This window comes from Lepisosteus platostomus, chromosome 13, assembly GCF_059453375.1.
Source record: "Lepisosteus platostomus isolate fLepPlt1 chromosome 13, fLepPlt1.hap1, whole genome shotgun sequence".
Taxonomy (NCBI): domain Eukaryota; kingdom Metazoa; phylum Chordata; class Actinopteri; order Semionotiformes; family Lepisosteidae; genus Lepisosteus; species Lepisosteus platostomus.
The window spans coordinates 35,995,233-36,017,880 of NC_142623.1; the positions used below are offsets into that span (position 1 = coordinate 35,995,233).

The following is a 22,648-nucleotide window of genomic DNA, read 5'->3' on the forward strand; positions in this document are numbered from 1 at the left end:
CGACGAAGAATGCAAAGTTCTGAAAAGCCTCCACAACACAAGTGAAGTTACCGTTGAAGTTTTTGATGTAAATGACAATGAACCAATTATAACTGCAATGTCTTTCACAAATCCCGTGATTCCTCACCCGGCAATACAAAAGCTATAATTAATGTAAAAGACATAGATTAGATTCAGGTGAGTTATTCCATTAATCTAAATCTTCCTTTTAAAATAAAATTGCCCTTAATCGTCCTATCACACTCTGGTAGCCTATACAATTTTAGATAGAGTTTATCGGAATAGAACATTACAATAATCGCTTCAAATTGAGACTAGCCCTCTCACTCCCGCCGCAAAAACTAAACCTTAAAGTATTAGATATGCATGTTGCTACCATCATTCATGAACACAGAAGATTGAATGATTTTGTTATAGAGAACAGCTCTCCAGGATTGTCCCTATTTTCGTTGAGAGCAACGTATTTGAACACCAACCATAAGGTTCACATTTCTTGCTCTATCGATGATAAATTGGTGAATGAGACTTCCACTTCTTCATCATCTCTTTTAATTATGATAGTGGTGTTATTTATGCAGTGCAGACTTTTTCCTTATGAACACATGAGAGACTGAGGATTTAAAGTTTTATCTCGAAATGGTGGATGTCCACCACTGAGCACTATGGCTACTTTAAATATGCATGTACAAGAGCAGAACGTGTTGGCTATCTTGTCACTAAAGTTGTAGCTGTTGATGCTGACTCTGGACAGAACGCCTGGCTCTCATATAAACTACTGAAAGCGACAGACAGGGCGCTGTTTGAAGTGGGATTACAGAACGGAGAAATAAGAACTTTACGTCAGGTCACTGATAAAGACGCTGTGAAACAGAGGCTTGTTGTTGTAGTGGAGGACAACGGGCAGCCCTCTCGTTCAGCTACAGTGAATGTGAACGTGGCGGTGGCGGACAGCTTCCCTGAAGTGCTCTCGGAATTCGGAGACTTCTCACAGGACAAGGATTACAACGACAACCTGACTTTTTATTTAGTCTTGTCTTTGGCGGTAGTCTCCTTTCTCTTTATAATTTTCCGTCGTAGTCCTGCTCTTAGTGAATTTGCACCGATGGTGACAATCGCGTTTGTTCTATTAATTACTGTAAATGGGATGTTAATTGTTTTTGCAAGCGCTTATTATCCTTCCCTTTATGCAGAAGCTGCAGCTACACGAACTCTTCAGCACGTGTACAGTTATGGATCTTAAGTATGTCAGACCCAATAGTCAAATGTTCTTAATTCATAATGCCAGTTCATCGGAATCCTTGCCGCATTATATATATAAAAAAGAACATAACACATAAACAGATCGCTTTGGTCCTACCTTACAAGTGAGCGACATTTAAAAATGTTTTTTAATTTACATTTGTAACAGCAGAATTTTTATTGTGACAGGTATCGTATCTACTCAGGTTTGAGTTGTCACATTATGTGTAAAGAATGATATTTTTATACAATGCAAACACAAAACGATACTGAATAAAAATACAACTAACTTTATTTTTACTACATAAAATGTAGTAGTTTTTTAAGTATTACTAAAGTGTGAAAAGTGCCCAGTGAAAAGTGTCCACTATATACTTTAGATTTGCATGGTTGATATATGTTAATATTATCTAAGACCAAATGTTCAGCCTTGCCTTTATAGTGCATTCATGTTTGCAGATCCTTTCTACTAATCTTTTCTGTACTGACAGTTAAAGTTGATAGTTTTATAACAGACATTTATGTTTCATATAATACCCTGCTTATTTTCATAATACGCGGTAAGCGGAAATGCATTACGTTAGAATACAAATATAATAGATTTCAACTTACATTCATATTCGGCTTCTTCAATATCTGTTGTTCTTTATTTGTACTCTAAGTGCCGCTGTTGATCAATGGAGCAATATTATCGAAGCAGAAAGCCAGCAGTACCTCCCATATTATTGCGCTGTACTGGAGAGACAGATACAGAAAGACGCGCAGACTCGCTTTACAGCTCTGGGATGAAACAGATTCAGTCTATAACACTCTCCAACATTTTCATTCATTTGATCATTTTCCGTATCATGTCTATATGATGGGCAAAATCCTTGAAGACGAATTTAAATCGATCGTGATGAACAGTTTGGAAACGATGGGATTTACTCGATCTGTACTGGCGGAAAGAAAAAATTGCAGGACCTTAAAATGGCAAGTACTGCTGTTGATTGTGTGTTTGTGCAAATCCGTGGTAGTTACTGGACAGATTCGGTACTCGATTCCAGAAGAATTGAAGAAAGGCTCGTTAGTAGGGAATATCGCTCAAGACCTGGGAATAGATCTGAACAGACTGAGAGCCGGTCGGGCTCGCATTGTGACTGAAGACAGCACCCAATATACCGAGCTAAAGACAGACAAAGGGCTTTTGGTTGTTAAAGAAAGGATAGACCGAGAGCAAATCTGCGGTGAAATATCTCCATGCAGCTTTAGTTTTGAGGTGATTCTGGAGAACCCAATGGAGCTGCATCGTGTAACAGTTGAAATCTTGGATATTAATGATAATGCCCCGTCGTTTCAAAAGAAAGAAATTAAATTAGAAATCAGCGAGTCGGTTGCTCCAGGAGCGCGTTTCTTATTGGGGAGCGCGGAGGACCCTGATGTGGGAGTTAACACTCTTCAGAATTATATTTTAACTCCTCTTGATGTTTTCGTTTTGAAGCAACATGCGCGTCCGGATGGTGTCAAGTATGCGGAAATGGTGCTTCAGAAGCCTTTGGACAGGGAAAAGCAGGATAGGCTCTCTTTAACATTAACTGCTGTGGATGGTGGAAATCCTCAGAGGTCTGGCACTGTTTATATAGATGTCATTGTTCTAGACACAAACGACAATGCCCCCGTATTTAATCAGTCAGTGTACAAAGCGATAGTCTTTGAAAATGCCTTAAAAAATACTTTAGTTACGACGGTTAACGCAAGTGACGCAGACACCGGTTCAAACGGGCAGGTAACTTTTTCGTTTTCCAACCTGAAAGGTCATGTGAGAGAAACTTTTAATTTAGACGAAAACACTGGTGCAATTTATGTAGTTGGTCAGATAGATTTTGAGAAAGTAAAGAAATATGAAATAAATGTAGAAGCAACGGACCCCGGCGGTCTTGCGGATTCCAGTAAAGTTGTAGTGGAGGTAATTGATGTCAATGATAATGCTCCAGTTATAACTGTCATGTCCTTCTCTAGTCCGGTGTCCGAGGACTCAGCACCTGGAACTACAGTGGCTATAATCAACGTAAAAGATTTAGATTCTGGTGATAACGGCCAGGTCAGTTGTTCCATTAATCGCAATCTTCCTTTTAAAATAACATCATCGTTAACTAACTATTACACCTTGGTAACTGATGCAGTTTTAGACCGGGAAACGACTTCCGAATATAATATAACAGTAATTGCCGCAGACTCAGGATCTCCATCTCTTACGACCAGTAAAATCTTAACTCTGAAAGTCTCAGATGTGAATGACAATGCTCCTGTATTTGAACAGTCTGCATATACTGCTTATGTTGCTGAAAACAACTCTCCAGGTTTGTCTGTATTTTCTGTTAAAGCTAAAGACTCCGATTGGAATCAGAATGCCCGAATCTCCTACCTTTTAGAAGACACGCTAATCAGTGGAGCATCGGTATCCTCTTATATTTCTGTAAACTCTGATAGCGGAGTTGTCTATACTGTGCGCTCCTTTGATTATGAACAAATTAAGGAGTTACAAATTTGTATAGAAGCACAAGATGGAGGCTCTCCGCCTTTAAGCTCCAAAGTTACGGTAAATATTTTTGTCCAAGACCAGAACGATAATGTTCCTCAGATTCTCTACCCAGTTCACACTGATGGCTCTCTAGTGGCTGAAATGGTGCCTCGTTCAGCAGATGTTGGCTATCTTGTCACTAAAGTTGTAGCTGTTGATGCTGATTCTGGACAGAACGCCTGGCTCTCATATAAACTGCAGAAAGCGACAGACAGGGCGCTGTTTGAAGTGGGATTACAGAACGGAGAAATAAGAACTTTACGTCAGGTCACTGATAAAGACGCTGTGAAACAGAGGCTTGTTGTTGTAGTGGAGGACAACGGGCAGCCCTCTCGTTCAGCGACAGTGAATGTGAACGTGGCGGTGGCGGACAGCTTCCCTGAAGTGCTCTCGGAATTCACTGACTTCTCCCAGGACAAGGATTACAACGACAACCTGACTTTTTATTTAGTCTTGTCTTTGGCTGTAGTTTCCTTTCTTTTCGTCGTTTCTATCATCGTTCTGTTATCAGTGAAAATCTATCGGTGGAGACAATCTCGTTTGTTCTACCAATCCAATGGGAATCTCCCAGTTATTCCAAGCGCTTATTATCCTCCCCGTTACGCTGACGTTGGTGCTACAGGAACTCTGCACCACGTGTACAATTACGAGGTGTGTTTGACAACAGACTCTGGGAAAAGTGAATACAGATACATCCGACCATGTAGCCAAACTCTTCTTAACGCTGATGCCAGCGGGTCAGTGACTCTGCCGCATGTGCAGAAGGAGAAGAATCTCATAGATGACACAGATTCAGTAGAGGTGAGTGTTCCCTGAAAGATTCAGGAAATCTACCGATTTCAGCAATTCATTTAATTGATTAAACTAAAGCTTTACATTATGTTTGTATTGATGATGTTATTCCAAAAGGCAAGACAGCACAGTAGTTTGCGCTGCCTCTTTGTTTTTGAGTTAGATTCCTGAATTTATCGCTTTTAAGTGCGTTTTTCCATGGGGTCCTATTGAATTTTCTTTGGGTCAGCAGTGTCCTGCCACATTCAAAGACATCTCCAATGCTGTTTCAGAATCGTCCCAGTTTTTTGTGTCTGTGTGTGTCCTACTATGGACTGGCTTCTCAGTTTGATGTTCAGCTATAAATCACTTACCTCCGAAAAAAGATCGGATCCACCCTTGCAAGCAAGCAGTGGCTTTCTCATAAGGGATTGTTGTTAATACTTTTTTTTAAGTAGAAGTAATATATTTTTACTTAAAGTTCTATAAAGTTGTACCATTTCAAATCGGTTTGAATTTAAGTTTGGTTTTAATTGGTTTTCAAAACAAGATATGTATAAATTCCTCCTGTGATGACTCTTTCTAATACAGTTATCCGATGGCTTAAATGGTCTATTTTTATTTGGTATGACATAATAATTTGAAACGTTTAGCGTCTAGTTCCATCGACTTCAGTTCAGGCATATACCCGTGAATATTATGTTCTTTTAGTGCGTATTGTTCTAAGGCAAAATGCACAGTAGGCTACGTCTTAATGTTTTACAGTAGATGCAGAGCTAGCAATATTAATGTAGCTTATTATATATTTCCTTTATAGAATAAAACAAATACAATAAAAATGCACACATGTTCTTACGTATCACTCTGAATACATTCCAATGATTCCAATAATATCTAAGGTATTAGTGAAATTAGAATATTTTGAACTTTCTGTTTTAACAATAATAATAATAATTAAAATAATAATAATAATTGCTTACACTTATATAGCGCTTTTCTGGACACTCCACTCAAAGCGCTTTACAGGTAATGGGGACTGCCCTCCACCACCACCAATGTGCAGCATCCACCGGGATGATGCGACGGCAGCCATAGTGCACCAGAACACTCACCACACACCAGCTCTCAGTGGGGAGGAGAGCAGAGTAATGAAGCCAATTCATAGATGGGGATTATTAGGAAGCCATGATTGGTGAGGGCCAATGGGAAATTTGGCCAGGATGCCGGGGTTACACCCCTACTTTTTTCGAGAAACGCCCTGGGATTTTTATCATGGTAGATCCGTCAGTCTCTCTCATATACAGTATTCCATGTCGCAAGCAACGCAGAGACCGCATCGAATGGATTGTTTATGTATTAGTTGTTAAACTTTTAATATGATGTTGCGTTTGTGTTTCACGTACAACGTAGGTAAAATCACCGGTAAGATAGCACTGGTCAGATATTATGAGATCGAAGAAGAAAGCAAAGTTTTGAAGGGCCTCAACAACATAAGTAAAGTTATCATTGAGGTTTGGGGTGTAAATGACAATGAGCCAGTAATGACTACAATGTCTTTTAAAAGTCCGGTGCTTGCTGATTACTCAACCGGAACAACAATAACTGCAGTGTTATTAAAGCAAAAGACCTACAGTAGTTTCCGCGGAAATAGCGAGGTGAGTTCTTTAATTAATCCAATTAATCGTCCTTAATTGTTTTGTCACATGCTGACAGCAGCCACAGTTTTAGATAGGGAGAATGTATTCTCTCTATGTAAATAGAGATGGGTCATTACAGTAATTGCTACAGGCGCAGGCTCGCTGCTTCTCTCCGGTAACAATAGGTTTAGTCTTAAAGTAACAGTACAGATGTGCCTGTTAATTCACTCAACTTTGAACATACTGTAGTAGATACAATTTTTTATTGCAGACAATAATACTCCAGTATTGTCTATATTTTCATTTAAAGCCACAAACGGAGATTCCAACCAGTATTTCTTACTTTATCGACGATTAGTTGAACACCGGCATTATTTTCAATTCTTCTTCCATCGTCTATGTTAACTCTAACAGTGGTATTATTTATGCTGTGCAGTCTTTTGATTGCAAAACAAAAAATGAAAGACTGTAAAGCTGAGCTTATAACTCGAGATGGTGGCTTTCCACCGATGAGAACTAAGGCTACTACGAAAATGTATGTCCCAGACCAAAACGACAACCCTTCTCAGATACACTACCCAGTGCACACCGGTGGCTCTCCTGTGGATGAAATGGTGCCTCGTTCAGCAGATGCTGGCTATCTTGTCACTAATGTTATAGCTGTTGATGCTGATTCTGGACAGAACGCCTGGCTCTCAATTACACAACTGAAAGCTACGGGCAGGTGACTGATTGAAGTGCGATAACAGAACGGAGAAAGAAGAACTTTACGCCAGGATATTGATTAAGATGCTGTGAAACAGAAGCTTATTGTTGAAACAGAGGAATAAGAGAATATTCCTGTTAATCAAGACCTTATTATCTTCCTGGTTGCGCAGACGCTGGAACAACTAAAGCATTTAAGCACGTGTACAATAACGAGGTTTGTTTAACTACTGGTGCTGAGAAGTATGTCAGACCAAGTAGTCAAAAGTTCATAATGAATTACGCCCGTTTCTTGGAATTGCTGTCGCATATTTAGATGTTAAAATTAATGTTTTAGTGAATTAAACATTGTACACTCGGGATAAGTTTGTACATTCAAATTAATTGTATTATACGATACTTTACGGCACTAAAAACATGAAAACCTGCTGTATTGAAAGCAAAATTATTTCAGACATCTTATTTTTATTATTTAGCTTTGGAAAATGTTTACAAATTGAATGTCTACAATATACTTTAGACTTCCATGACTAATGTTACAATAACTTAAGATCTATTTTTCACCCTTTCTTTTAAAGTTCTATGAGGTTTGCAGATAGTTTTTAAAGTGTAGTGAATTAGTACTAATCTTTCTGTATTGGATTTATATTATATATAAACCCCGACTTCTATTTATAATACAAGCTAATCGGAATTGAAATCACAATATTAAAACCATGTTCGGCATTTTCAAGTTTCTGTTGTACATTATTTGTACTCTAAGAGCCGCTGTTGATCAATGGAGCAATATTATCTAAGCAGAAAGCCAGCAGGACCTCCCATATTATTGCGCTGTACTGGAGAGACAGATACAGAAAGACGCGCAGACTCGCTTTACAGCTCTGGGATGAAACAGATTCCGTCTACAACAATCTCCTACATTTTCATGCATTTATTCTATCATTGTATCATTTCGGAGTGATGGGTAAAACCATTGAAGACTGAATTGAAATCGATCGGGGTGAAGAGTTTGGAAACGATGGGATTAACTCGATCTGCACTGGCGGAAAGAAAAAATTGCAGGACCTTAAAATGGCAAGTACTGCTGTTGATTGTGTGTTTGTGCAAATCCGTGGTAGTTATTGGACAGATTCGGTACTCAATTCCAGAAGAATTGAAGAAAGGCTCGTTAGTAGGGAATATCGCACAAGACCTGGGAATAGATCTGAACAGACTGAGAGCCGGCCGGGCTCGTATTGTGACTGAAGACAGCACTCAATATACCGAGCTAAAGACAGACAAAGGGCTTTTAGTTGTTAACGAAAGGATAGACCGAGAGCAACTGTGCGGTGTAATATCTCCTTGCAGCTTTAGTTTTGAGGTGATTCTGGAGAACCCAATGGAGCTGCATCGTGTAACAGTTGAAATTTTGGATATTAATGATAATGCTCCAAAATTTCCAAAAAATGAAATAAAATTAGAAATAAGCGAATCAGCTGTTCCGGGAGCGCGTTTCTTATTGGGAAGCGCGCAGGACCCAGATGTAGGAATTAACACTCTTCAGAATTATATTTTAACTCCTCTTGATATTTTCGTTTTGAAGCAACATGCGCGTCCGAATGGTGGAAAATATGCAGAAATGGTGCTTCAGAAGCCTTTGGACAGGGAAAAGCAGCCCAGACTCTCTTTAACATTAACTGCTGTGGATGGTGGAAATCCGCAACGGTCTGGCACTGTTAATATAGATGTCATTGTTCTAGATGCAAACGACAATGCCCCTGTCTTTAATCAGTCAGTGTACAAAGCTACTGTCTTGGAAAATGCCTTAAAAAATACTTTAGTTACGACGGTTAACGCAAGTGACGCAGACACCGGTTCAAACGGACATGTAACTTATTCGTTTTCAGACCTCGAGGGTAATGTAAGAGACATATTTAATTTAGATGAAAACACTGGTGCAATTTACTTAGTTGGTCAGATAGATTTTGAAAAAGTAAAGATATATGAAATAAATGTAGAAGCAAAAGACCACGGGGGTCTTGCGGATTCCAGTAAAGTTGTAGTGGAGGTAATTGATGTCAATGATAATGCTCCAGTTATAACTGTCATGTCCTTCTCTAGTCCGGTGTCCGAGGACTCAGCACCTGGAACTACAGTGGCTATAATCAACGTAAAAGATTTAGATTCGGGCGAAAACGGCCGGGTCAGTTGTTCCATTAATCGCAATCTTCCTTTTAAAATAATATCATCTTTGACTAACTATTACACCTTGGTAACTGATGCAGTTTTAGACCGGGAAACGACTTCCGAATATAATATAACAATAAATGCCACAGACTCAGGATCTCCATCTCTTACGACCAGTAAAATCTTAACTCTGAAAGTCTCAGATGTGAATGACAATGCTCCTGTATTTGAACAGTCTGCATATACTGCTTATGTTGCTGAAAACAACTCTCCAGGTTTGTCTGTATTTTCTGTTAAAGCTAAAGACTCCGATTGGAATCAGAATGCCCGAATATCCTACCTTTTAGAAGACACGCTAATCAGTGGAACACCGGTATCCTCTTATATTTCTGTAAACTCTGACAGCGGAGTTGTCTATACTGTGCGCTCCTTTGATTATGAACAAATTAAGGAGTTACAAATCTGTGTAAAAGCACAAGATGGAGGCTCTCCGCCTTTAAGCTCTAAAGTTACAATAAATATTTTTGTCCAAGACCAGAATGATAACGCTCCTCAGATTTTGTATCCAGTGCACACTGATGGCTCTCTGGTGGCTGAAATGGTGCCTCGTTCAGCAGATGTTGGCTATCTTGTCACTAAAGTTGTAGCTGTTGATGCTGACTCTGGACAGAACGCCTGGCTCTCATATAAACTACTGAAAGCGACAGACAGGGCGCTGTTTGAAGTGGGATTACAGAACGGAGAAATAAGAACTTTACGTCAGGTTACTGATAAAGACACTGTGAAACAGAGGCTTGTTGTTGTAGTGGAGGACAACGGGCAGCCCTCTCGTTCAGCTACAGTGAATGTGAACGTGGCGGTGGCGGACAGCTTCCCTGAAGTGCTCTCGGAATTCACTGACTTCTCTCAGGACAAGGATTACAATGACAACCTGACTTTTTATTTAGTTTTGTCTTTGGCTGCTGTTTCCTTTCTTTTTATTTCCTGTATCATAGTTCTGTTGTCAGTGAAGTTCTATAGATGGAGACAGTCTCGTTTTTTCTATGAATCCAAAGGGAATCTCCCTGTTATTCCTAGCGCATATTATCCTCCAAGTTACGCAGACGTTGGTGCCACAGGAACTCTGCAGCACGTGTACAATTACGAGGTGTGTTTGACAACAGACTCTGGGAAAAGTGAATACAGATTCATCCGACCCGTTAGTCAAAATCTTGCGAATGTTGAAGTCAGTGATTCAGAGACGATGCGGATGGCGCAAAGGAAGAACAGTGTAAAAGAAGACACCGACGGAAAATCAGAGGTGAGAATTAAGACATTTAACTGAGATTTCATTAACTACTTTCTATTTTTTAGGCAGTCATGTACGCTCTAAATTATTGTTTACCTGAAATGAAATATTATCTTTTTTTATTTTTTTCAGAACTTTTTACACGTATAACCGAGAAGAATATATTACCCAAACACGCTGAAATTTATTTTCTAAACATAATATTGTATTCCGTTTTGAACTCCTTAATGAAAAGTAAAAAAATACCTTTGTGTAGCAGAGAAATGTGTAATAATCACATTTTTGTATACCTATTGTCTTATTATTATTATTATTATTATTATTATTATTATTATTATTAATATACGTTACGAAATTGAATTTAAAGTGTAAAAAACAAGGAAATGATTGCGCAGTTCTGAACTTGAACTCAAAGTGCCGCTGTTGATCAGGAGGGCGGCTCTGTGTTAGTTTTGCCTTACCAGGACCTCCCCTGTTACAGTGCTGTGGAAAAGGCAGGCATAACAGCTCACAGCGAACACGGAGGCTGGAGTACATATGAAGGACTAAAAGAGAGAGGCGCTGCTTTTTTGGAAAGAAACGCATTTACTTCCGATATTTTCTCTGTATATTGAGTGCACAGGAATGATATAATAGAGAACACCGGGTATCATGATGCGCAATACGGCATATTGGCGCTTTCCTTTCGCAAGGAGAAAAATGAACTGGACAATGAAATGGCAAGTACGGTGTTTCTTTGTAAGTCTCTGTTGTATAGAGGCAGTTTTCAGCCATGTTACATATTCTATTCCGGAGGAAATGCAAAAGGGCTCCTTTGTGGGGAATATTGCTCATGATTTAGGACTGAGTATTAAAAGGATGATCAGTGGTAGAGCTCGTATTTTCACCGGAGATAGTAGCGAATACGTTGAGCTGAATCGAGATAAAGGCATATTGGTTGTGAAAGAAAGAATTGACAGAGAAGAGCTTTGTGAGACTATGACGCTTTGTAATCTTCAGTTTCAGATTGTTCTAGACAATCCAATAGAATTCTACCGTGTTACAGTGGAGATCGTAGATGTGAACGACAACGCTCCAGTTTTTCCAAAAGGCGAGGTGAAATTGGAAATAAGCGAGCAGGCTGTTGAGGGAGCGAGATTTGTGCTAGAGAGCGCCGTAGATCCTGATGTGGGTGTTAACACACTGCAGACCTATATGCTTAAACCATCTGATAATTTTCATTTAAATGTAAACACACGGCCTGATGGAAGTAAACACGTAGAAATGGTGCTACAGAAACCATTAGATCGAGAGAAAGAAGAGAAGATTTCGTTGTTGTTAACGGCAGCTGATGGCGGAGATCCACAAATGACAGGCACAATTAAAATATACATTGATGTGCTAGACGCTAATGACAACGCTCCTGTTTTTACTCAGAGAATGTACAAAGCCTCGGTGATGGAGAATGTCCTTAAAGGTACCGCAGTGACCAGAGTTAGCGCCTCTGACGCTGATAAAGGATCAAACGCGCAAATTACATATTCTATTTCACACACTAAAGAGGGTGTAAGTGAGATTTTTAGCATAAATCCAGCTACTGGAGAAGTGAGTGTGACGGGTCAGATAGATTTTGAGAAAAACAAACATTATGAATTGAATATCCAAGCCAAAGACGAAGGTGGCCTCATAGACTCTAGTAAAATCCTAATTCAGGTTATTGACATTAATGATAATACTCCTATAATATCGGTTATGTCGTTTTCTAATATTATACCTGAAGATACTTTACCCGGGACTGTTATAGCTGTTGTTAATGTACAAGACTCAGATTCTGGGAGCAATGGTCAGGTTCATTGCGTTATAGATGAAAACGTCCCATTTAAATTATTATCCTCCGCAACTAATTTCTATAGTTTAGTAACCGATGGCATGTTGGATCGTGAAGCACATTCAGCATATAACATTACTATTACTGCCAATGATGAAGGGTTGCCTCCTCTTTCAAACACTTTGACTTTGACTTTGAAAATATCAGATGTTAATGATAACTCCCCGGTCTTTGAAATGACCTCATATACGGCATATATCACGGAAAATAACATACCAGGCCTGTCTTTATTCTCCGTTAAAGCCAAAGACTCTGATTGGAATCAAAACGCTCGGGTGTCTTATATTCTTGAGGAATCAAACCTGAACGGAGCACCAGTATCTTCATATATATCGGTCAATTCTGATAGTGGAGTCCTCCACGCAATACGCACTTTCGACTATGAGCAGATTAAGTCCTTTCAAGTTCATGTTAAAGCTCAGGACGGGGGGTCTCCACCTCTTAGCAGCAACGTGACAGTTAATATCTTTGTCCAAGACCAGAACGACAACGATCCCCAGATTCTCTACCCAGTTCACATTGGTGGCTCTCTGGTGGCTGAAATGGTGCCTCGTTCAGCAGATGCTGGCTATCTTGTCACTAAAGTTGTAGCTGTTGATGCTGATTCTGGGCAAAACGCCTGGCTCTCATATAAACTGCTGAAAGCGACAGACAGGGCGCTGTTTGAAGTGGCATTACAGAACGGAGAAATAAGAACTTTACGTCAGGTCACTGATAAAGACGCTGTGAAACAGAGGCTTGTTGTTGTAGTGGAGGACAACGGGCAGCCCTCTCGTTCAGCTACAGTGAATGTGAACGTGGCGGTGGCGGACAGCTTCCCTGAAGTGCTCTCGGAATTTACTGACTTTTCACAGGACAAGGATTACAATGACAACCTGACTTTTTATTTAGTCTTGTCTTTGGCTGTAGTTTGCTTTCTGTTTATTGTTTCTATCATCGTTCTGTTATCGGTGAAGATATACCGATGGAGACAATCTCGTTTGTTCCATGAAGCCAATGGGAATCTTCCTGTTATTCCGGGAGCATATTACCCACCCTGTTACGCAGATGTTGGCGCTACAGGAACTTTACAGCACCTGTACAATTACGAGGTGTGTTTGACCACTGACTCTGGGAAAACTGAATATAGATACACGAGACCTAATAGTCAAAGTCTTGTGAACGTTGATGATAAAGGTACAGAGACAATTCGGCGCTTGCAGGCAGAACACACGCCTCAGAGTACGGACACTGCAATGGAGGTGAGCATTGGTTGCCTTATCAATTCATGAGTGATTTTGTTATAATACGCTCTTTTTACCTTTTAACTGTCTGAACCAAATGAAAGTGAAACTGCAATTAGACCAACATAATCGACTGTTAATCATTTGTAAATGACCGATATTGCGTATCCACGCCTTTTTGAGCACGGATTTTTCTATCATTCTCCAGTTTCTTAATATTACCTAGTTATTTATTACTTAACGCACATCAAAGGCTGTGGAATTAGCATTAAAAACTCACAATATCGTTCAGTTTCTGCAGCTACTGTAGTTTGAGTTGTGTTATTTTAATTATTGTTGGTGTTTTCATAATCCTCAGTGTTGTTTTTCTTGCAGTTTTATTTATTTAATAATTTTAAATACTCGCATGCTTCGCATATTCGTATTTTCATAATTAGATTATGTTCATTTTACCCATATATTTATATATAAATAAGTTTAACTTTTTTGGGTTTAGCCGAATAATTGTGAGAGGCATGCAAAAAAAGAGGAAAACAGACTAAAGTCACAGTTCGGCCTGTTATTCTTCTGAAGTATACTATACTCTTATATTCGGCTGGAAAGATTAAATCAGATATTCGGGACATCATGTGCCTCTGAAGATTCCATAATCACCCCCTGCCCAACACTGAGGGTTGCATTTTGCTCGTTGTTGCTGTGACTATCATAGATAGCATCGAGATGAAAGTACTGAGGAGACAGAAGACGTTGCAAAACCCGTGTTTCACAAATTATTTGATGACAAAAGCACGGAGATTTTTCTGAATTTGTAAAAAAGAGAGAAAAATAAATGTAGTTCGTCATATGGGCTCAGAGTGCCGCTGTTGATCGACAGGGAAATTGTGTTTTAACAATCTCAGAAGGCCCTCCCATATTGTAACAGAAAAAAAGCAGCTTACATTCTGTGCAGAACCTGCATTACAAAACGGAGATCAATGACACATAACCGCTGTGTTTTTATCACAACGAAACCACTCCTGCGTCATCTACGTGTAAAGATTCGGTGTTGGAATTAAATAGAAGAGTTGTTCATCTAGTTATACTGTATGCACAGTGGGATTAATGTTTTTTGGCAACACAAGGAGAAAGACGAACTGGACAATGAAATGGCAAGTACGATACTTCATTATAGGTCTCTGTTGCATTGAGGCGGTTTATACTCATGTCAGATATTCTATACCGGAGGAAATGGCAAGGGGTTCATTTGTTGGCAGCATTGCACAGGATTTAGGGTTAGATTTGAAAAGACTGGTTAGCGGCAAGGCTCGAATTTTCACCGGAGACAATAGTGAGTACATTGAGCTGATTCGAGATAAAGGAACATTGGTGATCAAAGAAATAATAGACAGAGAGCAGCTGTGTGGACAAGCGTCACCTTGTTCTATACATTTTCAACTTGTTCTTGATAACCCGATAGAGTTCCATCGTGTTACCGTCGAAATTATCGATGTGAATGATAATGCTCCGGTTTTTCCTCATACCGAATTAAGATTACAAATAAGTGAGTTGTCTCTGCCGGGAACGCGATTTGTGCTAGAAAGCGCGGTGGATCCTGACGTGGGAGTTAATACTCTCCAGACCTATACCCTTAAACCCTCAGATCATTTTAATTTAAACCTGCATTCACAGCCGAATGGTAATAAATATGTAGAGATGGTTCTTCAGACGCAGCTAGATCGTGAAAGCCAAGAAGAGATTTCTCTGTTATTAACAGCTATTGATGGAGGGGAACCGCAAATGTCTGGTACAGTTAAAATACACATTACAGTGGTTGATGCTAATGACAACGCTCCTGTTTTTACACAGAGAAATTATAAATGTTCTGTCGCAGAGAATGCTCTTAAAGGCACCTTGGTGACTACTGTAAGTGCCACTGATGCTGATGAGGGATCAAACGCGCTAGTAGAATATTTGATATCGCACAGCACAGATAGTGTCAGTGAAATGTTTAAATTAGACCCAACATCCGGTGAGGTAAAAGTAATTGACCAACTGGATTTTGAGAAAACGAAGCACTATCAACTAAACATTCAGGCTAAGGACGGAGGCAGCCTTATTGACTCCAGCAAAATAATAATTGAAGTTACTGATATAAATGATAACAGTCCGGTTATATCTGTCATGTCATTTTCAAATTCAGTACCCGAAGACGCGTTGCCAGGGACTGTCATAGCTGTTATTAATGTGCAGGACTTCGATTCTGGAAATAACGGTCTCCTACATTGTTCTATACTTGAAAACGTGCCATTTAAAATAATATCTTCTTCAAACACATTCTATAGCTTGGTGACCGATACGTTATTAGATCGTGAAACAGAACCTAATTATAACATCACTGTTATTGCAACTGATGAAGGGGTGCCTCCTCTGTCGAGTAATATAACGTTATTCTTAAAAATATCAGATGTTAATGACAATACCCCTGTTTTCGAAATGGCATCTTATACGGCATATGTAATGGAAAATAACATGCCGGGTATGTCTCTTTTATCCTTAAATGCGAAAGATGCTGATTGGAACCAAAATGCTCGTGTTTCCTATTTTCTCCAAGAGTCGGAAATTAACGGGGTGCCCGTTTCTTCATATATATCCATAAACTCTGACAGTGGAGTCATCCATGCAGTACGCACTTTAGACTACGAGCAGATAAAAGGTTTTCAGATTTGCGTTAAGGCTCAAGACGGGGGCTCTCCTCCACTTTCTAGTAACGTGACTGTAAACATTCTTGTCCAAGATCAGAACGACAACAATCCTCAGATTCTCTACCCAATCCACACTGATGGCTCTCTGGTGGCTGAAATGGTGCCTCGTTCAGCAGATGTTGGCTATCTTGTCACTAAAGTTGTAGCGGTTGATGCTGACTCTGGGCAGAACGCTTGGCTCTCCTATAAACTGCAGAAAGCGACAGACAGGGCGCTGTTTGAGGTGGGATTACAGAACGGAGAAATAAGAACTTTACGTCAGGTTACTGATAAAGACACTGTGAAACAGAGGCTTGTTGTTGTAGTCGAGGACAACGGGCAGCCCTCCCGTTCAGCGACAGTGAATGTGAACGTGGCGGTGGCAGACAGCTTCCCTGAAGTGCTCTCGGAATTCACTGACTTCTCTCAGGACAAGGATTACAACGACAACCTGACTTTTTATTTAGTCTTGTCTTTGGCTGTAGTTTCCTTTCTTTTTATTTTTTCTATCATCGTTCTGTTATCGATGAAGTTCTACCGATGGAGACAATCTCGTTTTTTCTATGATTCCAAAGGGAATCTTCCTGTTATTCCCGGAGCATATTACCCACCCTGTTACGCAGACGTTGGTGCCACAGGAACTCTGCAGCACGTGTACAATTACGAGGTGTGTTTGACAACAGACTCTGGGAAAAGTGAATACAGATACATCCGACCCGTTAGTCAAACTCTTGTCAACTGTGGCACAGAGACAATGCCTCGGGAACAAAATGAGAAGACCCCGTTAGACACCACTGACATTTCAACTGAGGTGAGATGAGACCTTTTTGCTGAAAACTTGCTTCGTCTATTTGGATATTGTAATCTTTTATCTCTGTATTTTCCTTTCGAATTGTTTTGAGTGCATCAGTAATTGTCAATTTGCAATTGTGGTTATCGGACTTAACATTTAATGCAGAAAGTAGTTCTGAATATTATTATTATTATTATTATTATTATTATTATTATTATTATTATTATTGTTATTATTAATAATAATAATAATAACCCTCCTCTATTAGTATTATTATAGTTGCTGTTGCTACTGTAATATGCTTTTATTTTACTCCTTCCGCGCTTTCTTGAAGTGCTTTATCTCATACTTCCTATGTTACAGCGTTTGAGGCTTATTTTCGTTCTCCGTGGCAAGTCAGGCATACTTCTATGATTCTTAATAACCATATGTTTATTACTGTTTAGAATCTACTACTTCTAATCCTGTAGTTTTTTTTTTTACTTTTATTATAAATATATATTATAAAAGTATTATTTGATTATTAGTGTTGGAATAAAATATGGAAAGATTAAGAAGATCAAACGGGGAAAAAAGATAGTGAAGTATTTGCAATTCTTAATATGGACTCAAAGTGCCGCTGTTGATCAGTGGGGTGACAGACTCAGGGGGGACCTCCCATAATATTGCGTAGCTGTGGAGGAGCAGAAAGAACAGCTCACAGTTAATACTGAGGATGTACTGTGAAAAGAGACTGGAATAACACAACCACTTCGGTTTTAGACAGAGTAAAGCCACTAATATCTGTGGGGAGAATCGACACTGGAATGCTTTGACACACAGCGCAATATTTACTTCAGCGCATAATATGGGATTGGTTTACTTCAGTTTCGCAAGGAGAATGATATACTGGACAATGAAATGGCAAGTACGGTGTTTCATTTTAAGTCTCTGCTCTATTGAGGCCATTTCCAGCCATGTTAGATATTCAGTGCCCGAGGAAACGTCGAAGGGTTCGTTTGTAGGCAATATTGCACAAGATTTAGGTTTAGATATTAAAAGGCTGGTCAGCGGTCGAGCCCGTGTCTTCACCGGAGACAGCGGCGAGTACATTGAGCTGATTCGAGATAAAGGAATTTTAGCAGTCAAAGAAAGAATAGACAGGGAAGAGCTCTGTGGAAAGACGTCTCTGTGTAATGTAAATTTTCAGATTGTCCTAGATAATCCGATAGAATTTTATCGTGTCACTATAGAAATCGTAGATGTAAACGATAACGCTCCTACATTTCCTCGAAATGAAATTAATTTAGAAATTCCAGAGTTAGCTGTTCCAGGAGCGAGATTTGGGCTCGAAAGCGCCGTGGATCCTGATGTAGGAATGAATGCGCTCCAAAGCTATAGCCTTAAACCATCGGATAATTTTAATTTAAAGTTGCATTCACAGCCAGATGGTACAAAATATGTAGAGATGCTGCTACAAAAGCAGTTAGACCGCGAAAAGCAAGAGGAGATTTACTTAACATTAACAGCATTTGATGGTGGAGACCCGCAGATGTCCGGCACTGTTAAAATACACATTACAGTACTTGACGCCAACGACAACGCTCCTGTGTTTACGCAGAGAATTTACAAAGCGTCAATAACAGAGAATTCGCCTGAAGGCACTTTAGTGACAACAGTAAGTGCTTCAGATGCAGACAAAGGGTCGAATGCGCATGTCACATATTCATTATCACATGGTGCAGATAGTTTAGGTGAAATATTTGATATTAATCCAAGCACTGGTGAAGTGAAAGTGACTGGTCATATCGACTTCGAGAAAGACAGACAATTTCAGTTCAATATTCAAGCTAAAGATGAAGGCGGGCTCACAGATTCTGGTAAAATACTAATTGAGATTATTGATATAAATGATAACAGCCCGATTATATCCATTATGTCATTTTCAAGTTCAGTTCCCGAAGATGCGTTGCCTGGTACAGTTATAGCCGTTATTAATGTACAGGACATAGATTCAGGGATTAACGGACAAATTCAGTGCTCTATAAATGACAACATCCCGTTCAAAATTACACAATCTTCAAATAACTTCTATAGTCTTGTTACTGAAAACACATTGGATCGAGAAACAAGCCCAGAATATAATATAACTATTACAGCTACTGATGAAGGTGTACCTCCATTGTCGAGCGAATTGAGCTTGACTGTAAAAATTACAGACATTAATGATAACGTCCCTGTCTTTGAGAAGAGCTTCTATACAGCTTATGTCAATGAAAATAACACGCCAGGGCTCTCTATATTTACTTTAAAAGCCAGGGATGCTGACTGGAACCAGAATGCGCGCATTTCTTATATACTTGAAGACACAAAGATTGACGGAGCACTTGTTTCTTCATATATATCTGTTAACTCAGACAGTGGAGTCCTCCACACAGTGCGTTCCTTTGATTATGAACAAATAAAAACCTTTCAGTTTCGTGTTAGAGCCCAGGATGGGGGCTCTCCACCTCTAAGCAGCAACGTTACTGTTCAAATACTCGTTCAAGACCAGAACGACAACTCTCCACAGGTCCTCTACCCAGTGCACACTGATGGCTCTCTGGTGGCTGAAATGGTGCCTCGTTCAGCAGATGTTGGCTATCTTGTCACTAAAGTTGTAGCTGTTGATGCTGACTCTGGACAGAACGCCTGGCTTTCATATAAACTGCTGAAAGCGACAGACAGGGCGCTGTTTGAAGTGGGATTACAGAACGGAGAAATAAGAACTTTACGTCAGGTCACTGATAAAGACGCTGTGAAACAGAGGCTTGTTGTTGTAGTGGAGGACAACGGGCAGCCCTCTCGTTCAGCTACAGTGAATGTGAACGTGGCGGTGGCGGACAGCTTCCCTGAAGTGCTCTCGGAATTCGGAGACTTTTCGCAGGACAAGGATTACAATGACAGCCTGACTTTTTATTTAGTCTTGTCTTTGGCTGTAGTTTCCTTTCTTTTTATTATTTCTATCATTGTTCTGTTATCAGTGAAGATCTATCGATGGAGACAATCGCGTTTGTTCTATGAGTCCAGTGGGAATCTCCCTGTTATTCCCAGTGCATATTATCCTCCTCGTTACGCAGACGTTGGTGCAACCGGAACTCTGCAGCACGTGTACAATTATGAAGTCTGTTTGACCACTGATTCTGGGAAAAGTGAATACAGATACATCCGACCTGTTAGCCAAAACCTTGTGAGTGTTGATGCCACAGAGACATTACCACATGTGGACAGGAAGAGCCCCGCAGAGAAAACAGAGTCTTCAGCGGAGGTGAGCATTAGTTGTGCTGTACATATTCCACTGAACTTATTCAGTCATAGTTGATGTGATGCATATTGCCCTCTCACTGGTAGTTCTCTCTGTTTGTGTGAATGGTGGCCTGTGGGTTCATGTGTGGATGTGAGTGACTTTTTTTTCTAGATTCTTTCTTTTCCCTTTTTCTATGGTGTAGGGTTTTGAAATGATAAAACTTTTCTTTTGAGGAGGCTTGTTACATGATTTGGCTGACTTTTTGTCCACTATGACTGCATGAAATGGAGCTCAGTTAAGAGTTAAGCTGCAGTTATCTGAATTCCTTAGTTCCTGGTGGAAACATGTGCTGGTGAGGTAGGTAAAATTGGGATGCAGGGGTTTAACGTATAGTCTGTTTTTTTCATTTTTAAATAAAGAAATATGCAGAACAGGCTGGTGTTTTAATTGCTGGGGCTCTTGTTTGCCATTTGCAGTACTGGCAAAGAAAATGATTGTGTTGAAAACCCTGCTGTTTCTTCAGAATGAGCTGCTTGTGAGAGTACACAGTGGACACAGATGGATAGATCATGTTAGGAGCTCAATGATCGCTTTAGATCTCTAGAATTGAAACATGTTGTTTCATTCAGGAGACAGCTGTGTAGGATTCTATAACACAGAATGACTTAATTTAATGTGATAGTATTGTTTTTGTCACTTTGGAACAAATGAAATGTACATTTCATTTAGAATGTGGTTATGAAAGGCATAAAGCTAGAAATTGTAAGCTGTAACAGGGAAAACACAGTTCTGTAGTAGAAACACCCTCAAAAGAGGCGATGTCTGCTGAGCAAACAGTGAAGCATGGGCTGGGAGTGAGGCAGCTGGGGTCTCAGATTGAGGAAAGAATCGCTGACAGTCTGGAGGAGTGATAAATTTAGTCTAAGGAGTTGGAGAGGGAGAGTAACATGGTAAATACTGAGATGGAATGGTGAGAAGGGGAAGGGAATGAGTTTTTTGTATTATGAAGCAACTCCATTGGGAAAGTGTTGGTAACACTGTGATATTGTTTCCTCTTTTCTTGAGCTTTGTCCTGTTTAGGTCTTGTGAGGAGAGTACAGCATGGAGTTTATCCTTTTGTAAAAACATTTACATGTTTTGATTGGGCTTTTTTCCATCACATTCTTTGTTTTCTTTTTTTCCATGAAGTTATCTGTATTGTGTCTGTATTGTGTACTTATCTGAACCAAACTAATGCATAACCTTAAACAGGGGAATCTAAATATAAATGGTTAGAGAGAGATACATTCAAGAGAGCAGCTCTCTTTCTGTACAGTACCTTGTACTTCTGTACAGTACCTTCTGTACAGAAAAGAGTAAGTCACTCTCTGTAGGAAATTCACACTGATTCACAGTTACTGTTTAGACAGACTAGGCTAGTGAGTAGGAGGGCACAGCAATCATAAATCATTGATCACTTTAATTTTAGACTAGATATATGTATTATATTTGTTCAAAAAGTTATTCCAATTATTTTTAATATGGTTGTAGTGTTTTAAAGATAGTTACTACTGTAGGTCAGATATGAGCAGGGATGAAGACATGGGTGTTAATTAATGTATATGCTTAAAATGATGGGGAGAGTAGTATAAATATTGGTATTGGAAATCCCTTTCAAAAAGAGCAGAATAAGCTGATTGAGGAAGAACTGAGCTTTCATAAATTCATGTCTGCTATGAATGTGTTTGTCAGTGCTAAAGTGCAAGGTACTGAAGTGTTGTCTGTTGAGTTCTACAAGGCTTCTGAATGGGAGATTCCTGTGTGAGGTTTTTGAGGAGAGCATTCTAAATAATTAACTGCCAGCCTGCAGTTTGGACTCTGTTGCAGAAAAGGCAAGAATCATGTTACATTAAAATGGTTTAATGGAGGTCACTTGTGCTCAGATTACAGTGCACTGTCCAAGGTACTGATTTATGGACTGAAGACCATGTTAGCCTTTATTCTGCATCCTAATCACTGATCTATGTTGATACAGTAATAAATTTAATACAGTATATGATCCGATTGCAGTTTCTTAGCTCTTTTTTAGTACTAGTTTTAAACCATGCTATATTTTCTGTGATCAGGGGAATTATTTAACTGCGTACATCTTACTTACATGGTTTGTCTATTTCAAATTTCTTAGTCATTAAAACTGGTGGATTGTGCAGATGATGTAACTGTGCTCACCTGTAAAAGCCAGGATTTTACAGACTCAGGTTTGAACCAGGATACTGTATGTCTGAGAAAGTGTCATCTGTTTGAAATGGGGTAAGAGAAATACTTTTCTGTTGAGAGATTTGCCCAGGATCACACCTGCACAGTTCCTGGGGGGACTGTAGCTTCTTAACTGTAGTGGTTGTAGTGATACAGAACTGGGAGGGTCAGTTTCTATG

At 39.6% G+C, this 22,648-nt stretch overlaps 1 protein-coding gene across 26 annotated transcripts in view; it reads left to right on the top strand.

Moving 5' to 3' along the window:
• LOC148650534 (protocadherin gamma-C5-like) overlaps positions 1-22,648 on the top strand; it is a 216,054-nt gene that overhangs the window by 110,514 nt on the left and 82,892 nt on the right. The window contains exon 1 of one of the 26 annotated variants that reach the window (XM_088604419.1): positions 1,980-4,600. The exons of 21 other annotated variants lie outside the window; for them this stretch is intronic. In XM_088604419.1, the coding sequence (XP_088460545.1) occupies positions 2,096-4,600 (2,505 nt within the window). In that variant the 5' untranslated portion in view covers positions 1,980-2,095. Of the gene's footprint in view, positions 1-1,979; positions 4,601-7,768; positions 10,379-10,855; positions 13,475-14,385; positions 16,988-17,657; positions 20,256-22,648 lie in introns of those variants that run through there. 4 more of the 26 variants (XM_088604426.1, XM_088604424.1, XM_088604433.1 and 1 more) reach the window with 4 other exon arrangements.